Raw genomic sequence first — 14,313 nt, 5'->3', positions numbered from 1 at the left:
CCCTGTAACCTCAGCTAGCTCTGATCCTGCTAGCAGTGCCAGTGTGGCAGCCCCTCAGGAATGGGCTGACCAAGCTGTTGCAGAGTGTGCTGATCTCTGCAATCTGTTCCTGACTCCCCAGCAAGTGGATGCCAAGTGAGCTTGGGTTTGATGACACACACAAGCTGGTTACTCCCTCTGAAATACCAGCAGAACCGGCAACGTTCCAAAATGCTGGCATCCTCAAGACCTTACTGAGTTGTCCCTGGGAGGAGAGCCTCCAGTCTGTGGCTGTACTTCAAGGAAATTGTCACTGTTGAGGGCACACATGGACCTTTTCCCTACTTCCAAGGCTGCCTGCTCCCTGCACAGGCACAAGGAAGGCTACAAGGTACTCTCAGACAGGGAAACAGAACTTTGCAATTTACTGGCTTAAGAGAGCTCTGGTTGTATACAATGATATCACTGTAGCAGAGTTTATTTGTAATAGTCTTGCCAGGTACACTTTATGGTTTATGTCTTTGAATTAACTGATTATTTGGCAATTTTACCAGTTACTTTTATGCATACTTTCAGACAACAGTCACAACCACCCCAATAGTAGGATTTTCTGAGAAGCAGTTGAAATTGGCTTCCTTTTTTCTTATTCTTAGATCATTTGAAAGTGTCGCAGCTCTCAAAATAACTTTACAGAAACTCTGAAATGAGTTGTAATTCTGGAACAAACATTCATTTCCTATTTAGTTCAAGCTAATACAATATGATTATCATACTGCTGTTGGAATTTGATGTACTCCAGAACCCTGTACAGAAAGGCAGAGCTTTCCTAGTGGCTGCTGTACCAGATATTTTTTCTTGGTCTCGGCCTTGAAGTGAGTTTAGTTTGAAGGAGTTATTGTTACCTTAAATAATGCTAAGGACAAGTTAGAGATAGAGTTTAAGACGGGACTAATGCCAGCACATATGGATTATTTAAAAGCAGTGGATTACTATTGGGGTTTGTAGTTTATAATCCAGGTAGCTAATGCCTTCAAATGTAAACATTAAAAGGATGTTCTCTTTTCAGTAATGTTCTACATATCAGAAAATTTAGACATTCACAGGTGCTGCAGTTAAATTTTCCATAACCAAACAGATTTCCTGACCACAAACTATTGTTTCTGTTCCAGCTTTGTCCTTTTTCTTCCTTTGTTTTGCACTCTGGAGCAACATATTTATTGGTGTTTTTCCTGACTGGGCAGTATCATGTCATTGTATATGGAGGACAAAAGGGAGCAGGATAGGGTTTTCAGGTTTTGCAGTTATTTGGAAATTGTGAAATTTGGGGTTGTTTATTTGTTTTTCTAAAACTGGCAATCTGTTATTGTGTTTTAGAAATTACTCCATCACAGGACAATACTATTACCTGGTTAATCATAAGGTACTTTGCAAATAATGTTTCTACAGCTCTAATATTCAGCTCTTAATAATGAGCAAATAATATTTCTACAGCTCTAATAATAAGCTTATAAAAAGACTTGAATTCTGTTCTTCCCAAGGGACTCTATGTCTGTCAGGACTTGCATAGCTGAAGCCAGCCAAAGTTGTGCAATTACATTTTCAAGTGCTTGCAAAAAGTTTGCCAAAATTTTCAAATTGTTGACATCCTTGAAATATATGTTGCTGGTATTTCCCAGAGTTTTTCAGTGTTCATATTCTCAGTATTGTAAATGCTTCTGAACAGCTAATTCATATGTACATCTGATATATTTTATTTTGTGAATCTCAGCAAAAAAGTTGAGCTGATTTCTGAGCCACGTGTCTCAAGGACTGAAAATAGGAAATGCCACACTGGAACATATTCATTATCCAGCTGCTTGGCTGTCCTCTTGTCCAAAATGGCTACAGCCAGGTGCTTCTGACAGAAGTGCAAAGAACTTCCTGTTCCCTAATAATCAGAAATTATTTTAAGTACTAAAAGAAGAGAAATACAATTTTTAGGTAATTTGTCTATGTTTGACTGTTTTCTGAATGCCATGTTCTTGTTCTCAACAACTGCCTATTGCAATGAATACCACAGTTTAACTGGGGGGGGGAGGGGAAGGATTTTGGTTTGTGGGTTGGTATTTGCAAAATTCAACTGTCCTGTTGTTCCACCCCTTAAATGAATTTTGCCACTTTTCTCTGAGTTCTTAATTCTTCTGCTGTGTGTTTTTTGAGATGGCTACATTGGTACTGCATGCAGTATCTCAGATAAGGCAACAGCACTGATTTGCCATAGCATGTAGTGTTGTGTTCTCCCTACTGTCCTGCATGTGTTGTAACATTATTTGCTTTTTCCTGTAGCTGTATATTGAGATCAGAGTTGTTCACAACAATGTCAAGTTGTTTACTTTACTGCTAATTTTAAACTTTGCAAGCACTTCTTTCCTATTTATAATATTTTGCATTTCTGGACCCTGAGCTTCACTAGTCAGCCTGTCCCTCTTGTTTAGTTACCTACTTTCTCCTGAAATTTTACACTTCCATTTTCTGTTATCATTTCAGATATTCATCCAGATATAAATGCAGATTGTGCTGGTCTGAAACTCCACTGAATATAATATCCCATGAACTTTTTATAAAAATAGACACGCTATTTGTTACTTCCAGTTCTTTTGCACATAAATGGTTTTTAATGAAGGACTGTGTATTCTTAGCAGATCAGCCTGTTTATTCTGAAGCTCTTTCAGCATTCTTGGATATTCACCATCTGGGCAGGTTGACAACTTGCTAACATACTGCTGTCGCTATCCAGGCCTTCAAACAGGAAGTGAGAATGGGTCAGAAAGTCCTTTTTCAATAGAAATAATTCAGTAGGAAGCATAAAGTAAGGCTGAGTTGAAAACAACTTTTGAGAATTCAGAAACTGATTTGATGAATAGGAGATTGTGAACAGTAATGTTAATTATTGCCATCATCCACTTCAGTTTATTGGGAGAATAAATAAACAATTATATTAATATAAATATGCATATTTTGGGGCAAATTGATTTCTACTGTAACAAATTTGAAGACAGAAGTATTACAGTAGCATAACTAATTGGAGAAATCCAAGTCTGAAAGCACAAATACAACACCACTTCTGTATAGCACAGTGGAGGTCTTTGTAGCTATGGTTCATATCAGGAAAATTCCTGAATAGGAATAGGGTTAGGTTGGCCTCTGAGCACTATGTTTAAGGGAACTATAAACAGAGACATGGCTGTAACACCAGCCATTAGAATTCAGAGTCATCAGTAATGAATAAAAGTTGCCATTAGCAGTACGTCAGGCAGTGTACTGCAGCTCAGCGTTGAGGAATCAAACTCCCCAAGACCTCAACATTTATGGGTTAGTTCACGGCCACAAAAACAGGTTTAGCCATTCTCATCAATAGGAGTCTAAATCACAGTTTTATTACCATGGGTCTCCAGATGAGCAAGTGTGAGAGGACAAGGCTTGCAGGCATATGAAAGGTAGCTGCATGTGTTTGCAATGCGTGCTAACAAATCGGAGAGAAAGCCTCCTGGGCAGCAGGGAGCATCAACAGCTGAGCGCACTGAGTGTCTGGGTTTGGATTTTCCATCTGCTGAACCTGGCTTAACTTCTGTCCTGCCCTGGCCCTTGTGGTCGGCAGTAGCCTGCTTACCGCTCTGCTCGTGGCACTACTGTCAAGACTGGGGTAACAGAGAGATGTCAAAAGGAAAAATTGCTACAGATTGAGGTCGTGGACATAGTGCATTAAGTTTGTACGCCTCTTACTATATTTTTGCAAGAGCTGGGTGATGGTCTGGATTTTCAGGGGTCTCTGCTGAAGAGGAACACATTAGGTGTTTCATGGTGAGGAAAATATTTCCTTGAAAGGGAGGACTCCCAGACTCTTGAAACTTGCTTCTGTCCCTAGCTGTAATATTTTGGGCATGCTGACTTTTCTGCTTTCTCTTGGTGCTGTTATCAGTAGTGTTCATCAACAGTCTGAGGACTGTTTGTTACTTCCATGGTTTAAATATTCTTTATTTTCCATTGAATACTAACACAATATATTGTAATGCTCATATACATAAATATAGCTGTTTGTTAGACATTTAGCTTCCCACTAGAACATATAAAAGCATATCACACATATTATTAACTATGCTAATAATTATTTCCCATCCTCGAGTGTACTTTAAATGGCTGTTATCACCCCTTCAAATAAAGTTAAAAAAATATATGATTAAGAGAATAGTTTATAAGTTTATAGTTAAAATGCAACTCCAAACCAATAATACAGTTTATCCCTGTTTATCCCTGTTTCTGTCTGTTTTGTTACCTTACTGAACGAGATTATTCCTTACTGAACTTTCTTCTTAGTAGGAAGAGTGCATTTTGGAATATTTTTTAATGGAAAATAAGTAGAAACAAACCTGCAAGTCCTAAACATTACAACAGGCAAAGAAAAAAAAGCTACGCGTTGTGTAATATCAGGTATTCTGAATGTATTTTATATATCCCTTGCAGAGTAGAGAAATGTATATTCTTTTGTATTTGTGCTCTATTAAAAATATAATGAAGTAGTTGTAGGAATACAATACAATTCCATTAATAGTTTTTTGTGTCTTAGACATTAACATGACTAAGCAGCATTAAGGATCAGCAGTATCCATTAATAACATTCAATACTGTCTTCTATAATACTTTTAATACTTTACATACTCTGTCAGTCATAAACAAAACGATTAGGGAGTGTAGTTAAATCCATTACAACCGCAGAAGACAATCAGTCAGCCGCAAGTAACACAGACTTTACTGAAATAAATGCATTTTTTTAAACAACGCTTTAAAAAAGTATCAATGCATATAAGATAAAAGGTTCTATTTTAGTTCTTGCCTGGGACTTCCACTGATACCATAAGGAACACTGACCAGAGAACCAGGACAGAATATGGCCTTATACTCTGAGGAGCTGTTAAAATGCTTAGTCTCTGAAATTAGGAAGAAACAACATAGGGAGCCACCTAATGAGCCTTTACGCTCTTCTACATTAAGGATTATGAGTTTCATTCTAAAAATACCCCAGTTCTTATGTGTTGCAATGAAACGCTATAGTTGCACAATAAGAAACCAGCTGTATTCCCTGTGAATCTGCACCTGACATAAACTGACTAGCAAAAGAGATTTTCAAAAGAGAATAGATTTAGATTCAGCATTTTGTAGTGATTAGTCAACCTTCCAAAAATGACATAGGCATTAAGAACTTCCCAAATTATTAGTGCTTTACTACAGGTAAGATTTCCTGAAGGAACAACCAAACCGATAACACAGTTGAGTACTCCAGCAGATTAATCCCTTACCACTCTCCACTGTACCATGGCTAGTTTTACAGGAATTGTGAATGTAAAATTCTGTGACTCATATCCTTGCAAGCTGTTAAACTCTTCCTTTGAACCCAGGAGTAACAGTGAAATCCCATAAGTCTGTCATATTATTTCAGAATAAGTTAACTCAGGAAAACAATCATAGCACTAATATAGCATAGGGCATGTAGCTGGCTGGCTCAAATATAATTACATGAAACATCACCTTCTCAAGGTACAATTGTGAGGCAATATATTGCAGTATAGTGTTTGTAAATAAATGTTGCTAGCAGATTAGCAAGGTTACCCAACTCCACTTAAACTCAACCAGATATTCATAATATGTCCATAATGAGAAGGATTCATAGCCATTATCTGTATAATTTGATAGAGTGCATGTAGGCAAGTATAATGGGAGAAATCAGATCAAAATCAGTGCACATGATTTAACAGAGCCTTAAGTAAAAGACTGAAACAAAAGACAAGATGAAGCAGAAAAGACTTCATGATTTGCTGGTAGATTCAAGATTGGTTCATGACTTTCCATTTAATTCCTTTGTCATGCAAGGTCAGTTGAAGAACAGATGGACAAACTGAGTTGGCAATCACAGATGTGCAGCCAATATTGAGAAATAATGAAAGAGATTATTTGGGTTCATCTGGGATTTGAAATCATGTTCATATAAAGGCTAAAAACCTGTCAAGCCAGTGATGATTTATCAAGATTATTTTTGGAAATGTATGGAGGTTTCAACTGTGAAACGGTTTAAAATCTTTCTATTCAGACTGTAAATATTTATGAACTAGATAGTTATTAAGCCAAATACTGACCAGAGCATAGGCATCTGTGGATAAAAAGGCATCAGAAAAATTAAGTTCTTAGGGTAGTATTGTTCACATGGGATTTTTTTTCTTTTCAAATAACATTTAATATAAAAAACCTCTATTCTTTATTACAGAAGCATACTGTTTAGGAGTGGCTTCTTAAAATATACATTACAAGTCTTTTTCCTTAATGATTATTTTTCTGCTGGAGGTGCTCTCAGTAGCACCATAATGTTCTACCATTTGGGGGGGGTCTCTGTGAGTACAGGGAGCAGCCAGCTTGCAGGTTAGCTGACATGCATAGTATGGTAAGTCTGATTTGCCAATCACTGTCTGTGAATGTTAGAGATGTTAGAAATGTGTATAAACATACACAGTATTCATGTGTATATTTTAAAGATGGCACTGGAGCACAAGGTGTGATAACTTAAAGTGAAGTGCAGAAGTATCTAAATTCAACTTGAGCTCTCTTCCTGAGCTGCACCAAATGATCTTTAGCAGCAATATAGGTTTCTCACAAGTGATGCACTAGATGTATGTAAACAAAATACTATTTTAACTTTGAGTTTGTAAAACATTTTCATGCCAAATTCAGACCTGGTGTAATTTAACAAATATAGGTAGCTTTCCTGGAGCTGGATATGCTACACCAACTGAATTTGTCCTGCCACATTCAAAATTCCCTGAATTTCCAAAGTATCTGTTACTAAACTTCACTGCAGGATAGTGAAAAAAAAAAAAAAAAAAAGACTTCACATTCAGTAGCTTAATTTAGAATAATGAATAAATTCATTGAAGATTAAATAATTGCAATTACAGTGGAAAGACTTGACAGGGACACAGAGAATTCATGCAAGTAATGTGTGACAGTTCAGATACAGAAATTATGCTAGCTGAAAAATAAGCTGCGCTTCTACCTTTCAGCACAGTAACAGCCGTGTTACACCGCAGATTTGTTTTGTGCTGTTTCATGAGGTGGAGACAGACAGACCTTTACATCATCTTTTATTCTGTTGCTTTCTTTGTAAATTCAGGTACTTCCAGCTATACACAGTACAAAGCCCCATCCTGCAACCGGATCTATATAACTGAATGCTTTTTTCTGGGTGGACTCCTGTTTAAATCAGCAAAGTGTCACATAAATGCAAGGATAACCCCAGGATGGGGGCTGAATGCTGTATTTTTATCAAGAACTTCTTGTTACATGTAAAACCTACTTAATCTTTGATATTGTGCATCTTCCATGCAGTACAACACTGCATTGGGGAATATGCCTTCTTGGGTTTATTTTATATGTGCATAATATATACACAAATAAAAAGTATCACCTGCAAATAATATTTGGAATGTGAAAGACACAAAATGTAAACATTTTATTTGGCAGTCATTTCAAACAGGTGAATAAATAAATGGAAATGTACATTTTAATATTCTTTATAGCAACAGATGCAGTTGCACACATATTTACATATTGTGGATGCAAAGAACAGTTAATTTAATTTATTTTTTGTTAAAAAATGCAACTTCCAACACCACTAGACTTGACAATTAAAGATGAAGATACTAGTAATAATTTGTTCTAGCAATTTCAACTTTTAAAGGCATTCATTTGGAAGTAAGATAAGACAGTCATCATGCATTTAGTTCATTTTGTCCACTTATGGTAGAAAGTCTGATGTAATCTCAGAATTATGAGTGTCATGCGCTTAAGTCAACTATGACATGTTTATAAATCAGTGTAGTTCCCTTAAAACTTGAAGCAAAGAGAAAATCTCGTTTATCGATGGAGACATGTATGAAAGATCTTGGTGCCTGTACATTTAATTCTTGAAACTTCACAAATTTTGCCTTTTCAGCATCCCAATAATAGACTTGAGTGAAAGAATAATCACTTCCAAGAATGGCATATTGATAATTACTTATCTGAAGCGGTTGGAATACCATTGACCCTCGGGATGGCATCCTTTGTAAATCCAGAAATGCTGAACCACCCCATTTCATTACTTTAGAGTCCCCAATAAATCTTGTTAAGCAAATATATACATCCTCTTTCACTTTGAAATGCTTCACTGCATACGCATCTTCCATATCTTGGATATCAAAACGCTTAATAAATTCATTTGTTCCTTTGTTCCATTGATATATTACGGGTCTTTGGGAACTACTTGATAGAATTAAATGTGGTTTGCCAGATATTTCAAGATACTCCACATCAGTATCTCTGTACCAGGCATGCAGAGACTGATGGGAATAAAATCCATTCCCATTCCATTTGTAAACCGTGGTGAAACCAGCCTTCGAACTGTCTGCAACAACAAAATACCAGTCTTCAGCAATCCTGAAAGTTTCAATGTCATTGGGTTTTCGGATTTTAAGGATTTCAATATCTTGAATTTTTATAAACTTATTAGCAAAAATATCTCTTTTATATATGTGGGAGCCTCCAAACAGCTGTGCGACAATGACATACAGCTGACTCTCAATAACTATAGGTTTACAGACAACAGTTGAAGTACCTATAAAAAGAAAAGTAAAAGACAGGGTTAGCACCACTTTTTGTATCAGCTGTTGTAATGTTACTTGTTGAGCAGTGTTCATACCTGTTATGTTGTCATAATTCCTGAACATCACTTCTACATGGTCCCATTCAAGAAAGATGCATTTTCCAGTAAAAGGCTGAGCGATAACCACGTGTTCATCGTTCATGTATGAGAAAGTATCTACTGACAGAGATTGGTATGGCAGGGACTGATAAACTTCAAATTCTGCAAAAGTGCATACAACATATGATAATTACAGAGATACTCTCCATACTGTACTGAAAAAAAATCTGCTTAACATATACCAACTTATTACACATTATAGTATTTCCTGACTCGTCCAATTTTCCTGTTGATAAAGGAGCACTGCAGCTTGTTTTTCAATCTTTCTCAATTAAAAGAGGTGCTGTTTTATGTCCCAGTTCTCCAAATCCTTATATAGCATATTAAAGTCTGAGTAGAAGCTGCAATATAAGCCCCTACTCCCAAGTGATTTGCATGCCAGACTTACACCTGCACAGAATTCATATTTATTTTTTTGGAAGTTCCATCCAGTATGCAGACTTCCTGCAAAAATGGACCCTAGAATAAAACAATATATAGCTGTGACTTTAATTTAACAAGATTAAATAATTTGAAGCACATTACCTGTAATAATGCAATCAAATTCTTTTGGAGAGAGGCTATTGATTTTGCGCTTCTTATATTCTATAGGGCTTTCACAGTAAATGTCTTCAACTGTTGCGTTGGTGCTGCCCAGCCATTCCACTAACCACTTCAGTTTGCAGTCACAATTAAATGCATTGCCTCTAAGATCTCTACAACAAATAAATCATGCATTGAAAATAAGTAGTCAGATAATGTATTCCTCCTTGTGGGACAACAACAATCTGGGCTCCTGTTAAATATGTGCCCTCTTGCTTATTCTCAGTTGATGCCTTCCTGGCTTAATTTGTCCTGATCCATAGTTAAATCTACATACCAGAACCCACACAGATTTAATTATATTAATGTAATCAAGAGGAACTTAACTTGATGATCAGTAGGAAATTTTTGTTGATTTCCCCAAGTTTACAGGTGCACAAAAGCCTACCAAACTGTTGGCCCCATATTTCAGGAGGTTGTTTTTTTTGGATTACCCTTTCTCAATAAGAGCATTCTAGAAAACAAAACCAGAATTAATGTCACCTGATGGTCAGCCAGTCAGTATTTGCTGTCTCCTTTAGATATACTCATTTAGGGCTTTAGGAGACACAAGCAAAGGAGTTCTGTTCAAGTCTTTTACAGCTGTCTTCAGTCAGATTTCGGATCGTATGTACAGGAACAGGCAAGCGCCAGGACGACTGTGTAACCACCTGGCCATGATCAGTCATGCCAAGTAATACTACCAGAAACACTGACCATCTCCACATCTTACTACTGCAGCTCTACATTATGAATTCAGCCTACCTGGTTAATACAGGGAGTAGGCAAAGGGTGTTCTGCACTCATTATCCCAAATCAAGTGACCAGAATTCGGTGTGTTCTAAGTGGGATATATTTCAGTAAAGCAACTGATTTACCTGTTTAACTATATTTTGTATCTTTACTGATATTTAAGTTATATATTTAAACAAGTTCATGTTTTGGTTTGGTTACAATTAGATTTAGTATGGGATATGGTACTTACTAAGATACATGCTTTTGTGATACAAGATAGCCTTCTCAGAAATTATTTGCAGATAGAAATGCATTAAATATCTTCCACCATTACTCCATTAAATATCTTCCACCTTCCCCTCAATCCATGCTCTCTCAAGCACCACTAAGGATATTTCCTTATTATTCACTAAGTCTTAATGAACATGCAGCTCTCTTACATAACTACAAACAATATTACTTATCTTCATAACTGGTGAAATATTCAAAACTAAAGCAAATTATCAACAACAGTAGACAAAACCCAAGCCTACCCATATTGGGTAGTCTCTACCCAGTAATAAGACCCCATTACTGGCTATCAGTTTGAATGGTTACTCAGAATGTCCTCTAAAATAATATCTTTATCTTTTTAGTAAAATCAATAGATTAATTAATTGCTTTCTTACACATTTGTTAAAGAATCCAAGCCTTTGAATATGTCTTTTGGAAGCGATTGGAGATTATTATTTGCGAGACTCCTGTAAAAGAAGACACTTCAGTATCAGTGCTAGTTCATTAAATGACACATTTTTGCAAGGTGTAATACTGTGTGGGGATTTTTTCTGAAGGTAAAGAACCCTGGTATTCTCCAGCACTTAGTTCTAAAAGATTGCTTTTAAGAATAGCTCACTTACTCTGTGTCTTTATCTTCCACTAAAATGCCATGCCTCCTTCTGCTTTCTCACTCTTCAGCAGCTTTGCAGCATTTACAATACTTCACTTAGCACGGTAAAAAGTGCAATCACCTCTGGTGTTTTGCCAACACCATTATTTTATAACAATTAGTCATGTTTTCCTTATGAGATACAAATACATGGTGTTCATATTACTGCAATTAGCCCACTTTCTTGTATCTCTTCAGGAGGGAAAATCTTAATACTAGGTTTCATTTCACTGGACTTAGGTTTAGCTCATAGTTTTTGGAAATATGCAGTAATAGACAAGAAATTGCTGATTCAGCATCAATTTCTTTCCTGAAATGTGCATGTGTGTGTGTGAGTATGTATGTATGAGATCAGCAAAAAACTTCCGTTAATTCCCCATTTTTAATGTTGGGAAAACTTGTTTAAATTCAGTGAGTATTCTAACTAGTAAAAGTGACGAGGAAATGTGAGCAGGCTTTGAACAAGCAATATATTACATTTCAGTCAGACACGTCTGTGTGAGTCCACCAAAGGTCTGGGTTCTCCGAGATGTCACTAAGGGCATGACAGGAAAAGAATGATGTTGTAGGGTATAGCTTATGCCTCTTTTGATTAACAAAAATATTTATTACTTATGTAAAGAAGTGAAAATGGAAATAAATCATTCTAGGTTAAGATCCCAGTTAGAATCTGTAGCTACTAAGACTTCGAACCTCTTCTGTTTTCGCTTGTAAACATAAAAGTTATTTATTAACTACAATTTCTCTAGCCAAGCAAAGCTACTGAGGCATATGCTCAAATTCAAGAACAGGTCCAGACGTACTAGGTCTGCTGCCTCATTTAAAATTAAGTGTTTGCTTTATCAGGAATAGCAAATACGGAATGATGCCATTAGTCCATTCTGACTTCACCACTTTCAAAGTACATCTGACTGTAACACTGTTTAGTGTATGTATCAGGTGCTTCACTTATGCTTAATTTTATGCTCAAGAGCAATTCTTTAAAAATCAGGTAACTCATATGGAGAAAGCTAAGTAGAGCTTGCAAGCTGAGTCAGGTTTAATGCCCTATATATTCTTTATATATTACTATATAGCAATCTGAAATGGGTGATATACTCAGAAATAGCAATGGTTCACCACTGCCATGGGAATATGACAGACAGAAAAATTTACACAAGGTTTATGCATTTGCCAATTTTTGTATGAAAATTATCCATTTTATAGTCCACCGTTGAACAGCATACTTATATATTAGAAAACACTGGCTTGCCTAGATGGTGCTGTACGTGGTATTTGGTTAATAAGAGAGTAAAGGTTGAATCAAACATGCAGTTAAACTTAGGCTGCAGTTCTGGCAATAAAAATTATATATTGTGCATAGAAATTGTTGTCCAATCCTAACTGTAAGATTTTGACATTAAATTAGTAAACTAGTAAAAAAATTTGATATTTTTCTATATTTTTTCTGCTCTTAAGTCCACTCTGAGCAGAAAATAAATTGTGTTGCATAATGATAACTACTAGATGGCTCAGTTTTACACTAAGGACACACTATAGTTATCAAAGTTAGTTGCATTATAACAATACAAATGTTTGGATAGCTTGCTGCATTGCAAGAGTTATGTTGTGAAAAGGAAGCGAACAGAATAAATAGACCAAAGTTCGTCTTCTCCTCTGACTTCATGGAACTCATTTGTATGCTTATTTACTATGATTCTTTTAAATATATTTTATGTACACAAGTATTTTCCTGTTTCTTAAATGCCTCAGGGTGCCAAATGATTATTCTTAACGTGTATATGCAATTTTCCCCAAAGGGTGGGGAGTGGTTCTGCAAGCAGATGAAACTAGTCACATTCTGTGGTTAATGGACCTGCCTTTGCAGTTATTTTCTGCAGATTTCTCATTGTCTTTGTGAATAGCACTTCATGCACAATAGCAGCATGATGCACAAATCTAGGTCCCAAAAAATGTGCATGCAACCACATGCAAACCGCAGTGGCTCCTCAAATATGGTTCTAGTATGTTTTCTCTTACGAAATTGCTGAACCATCCCCAGAAAACAACATAACAGGCAAGACAAGATGTTACTCCTGGACTGTATGCTCTGGAGAAGAAACTGTGCCTTCCTCTCTGTTAGAAAAGCAATTTGCTCACTGGCAGCAACAGCTACTAAATAAGTAAATGAATATGATAAATAATGTACTGGACCCATTTGTGAATATAAAGCTATTCATGTGCATAAGTGTTTTGAAGATAGGGTCCCAGTTACCAGCCTTATCCAACTATCTGCCTTTTAAAATAATACTAAAATTATGCCTATACCTCTGACATGGATTTTTATGGGATGTGCACAGCCTGTTTATATGCCTTTTCCCCTCTCCTCTCTCTTTCCCCTTCCTCAGACCTCAAGCCGCTCTATAAGCAACTTTGTCTACACGAGCAGTCCCAGTAGGCTTGGTTTCAGCCAGCTGTGAGTCTTGTCTGTTCTGACCAAAAAGGGAAGAGTAAAGTGTTTTATGGTACATTTACTATGTGGTGAAGGATGTGGGGAATTGCAATTCAGCTATTATATTAATACATTAACTATTTAAAATGGAACCTTTGCTTTCTCTCCTGTGTCGAAATATCTGAAAGAAAAGGTTAAATGACCCTGTTTCAAAACCCTCTTGGAGGTTATTGTTTTAAGGCCAAAAGGTCAGAATCCACTCCCCTTCCTATGACACACACCCCAAGATATATGCTTCAGAATGCAAATGCTCAGAGCTGGGTATAAATCCATGTCAGGCACACCCCATATGTTTTAGCCTCCTTCTCTTACATTATTTTTGTATTTTTGATGTTTTCTTACAGTACATATCATATTTTCAATAAATTTATCACTTGTTAAAATAAAACTATTGCTAAAAGATGAAGTTGATGCAAGGCAAGAGGCAAAAGCTTGTCTAAAAACTGTCTTGCTAGCTCAGAGCATGAGGATGCTACTCTTGTGTTTGCAGTGAAATGTCACAGGTATCTGTTGCCAGTGTGCGTTTCCCCTGCTGAGCCCAGCGTGAGACATGCCTCTGCTGGTGTGAGCATGGGAAGTGTTCCTCCTAACAGCTCCATCAGCATCCAGAGTGCCTTTCACTAATTTCCCCTCTCGGCTAATGCAGCAAGGGGGCTGCAGCACGTCAGAGGGCAAGGGCCTGGCCGTGTTTCCAGGACAGCTGAAGGGCTGAGCAGCAACATGAGGAATGTTAAGCAGATCCTGGTGTCAATGTGTGACAGATCTCAACCGTGGGATGCTCTGGCTTGCGTGGAGGAG

At 36.8% G+C, this 14,313-nt stretch overlaps 1 protein-coding gene across 2 annotated transcripts in view; it reads right to left on the bottom strand.

The window, feature by feature from the left end:
- Positions 1-7,478: 7,478 nt before the first annotated feature.
- Positions 7,479-14,313, bottom strand: part of LGI1 (leucine rich glioma inactivated 1) — a 12,564-nt gene continuing 5,729 nt past the window's right edge. The window contains exons 5-8 of one of the 2 annotated variants that reach the window (XM_010169664.1): positions 10,768-10,839; positions 9,329-9,498; positions 8,741-8,905; positions 7,479-8,656 (exon numbers count right to left, since the gene is read on the bottom strand). In XM_010169664.1, coding sequence (XP_010167966.1) covers positions 7,839-8,656; positions 8,741-8,905; positions 9,329-9,498; positions 10,768-10,839 — 1,225 coding nt within the window. In that variant the 3' untranslated portion in view covers positions 7,479-7,838. The remainder of the gene's footprint in view (positions 8,657-8,740; positions 8,906-9,328; positions 9,499-10,767; positions 10,840-14,313) is intronic. The other variant, XM_029085367.1, reaches the window with a different exon arrangement.

The sequence above is a fragment of the Antrostomus carolinensis genome, unplaced genomic scaffold, assembly GCF_000700745.2.
Source record: "Antrostomus carolinensis isolate BGI_N321 unplaced genomic scaffold, ASM70074v2 scaffold47966, whole genome shotgun sequence".
NCBI classification, from domain to species: domain Eukaryota; kingdom Metazoa; phylum Chordata; class Aves; order Caprimulgiformes; family Caprimulgidae; genus Antrostomus; species Antrostomus carolinensis.
This window is presented reverse-complemented; position numbering and strand designations above follow the sequence as displayed.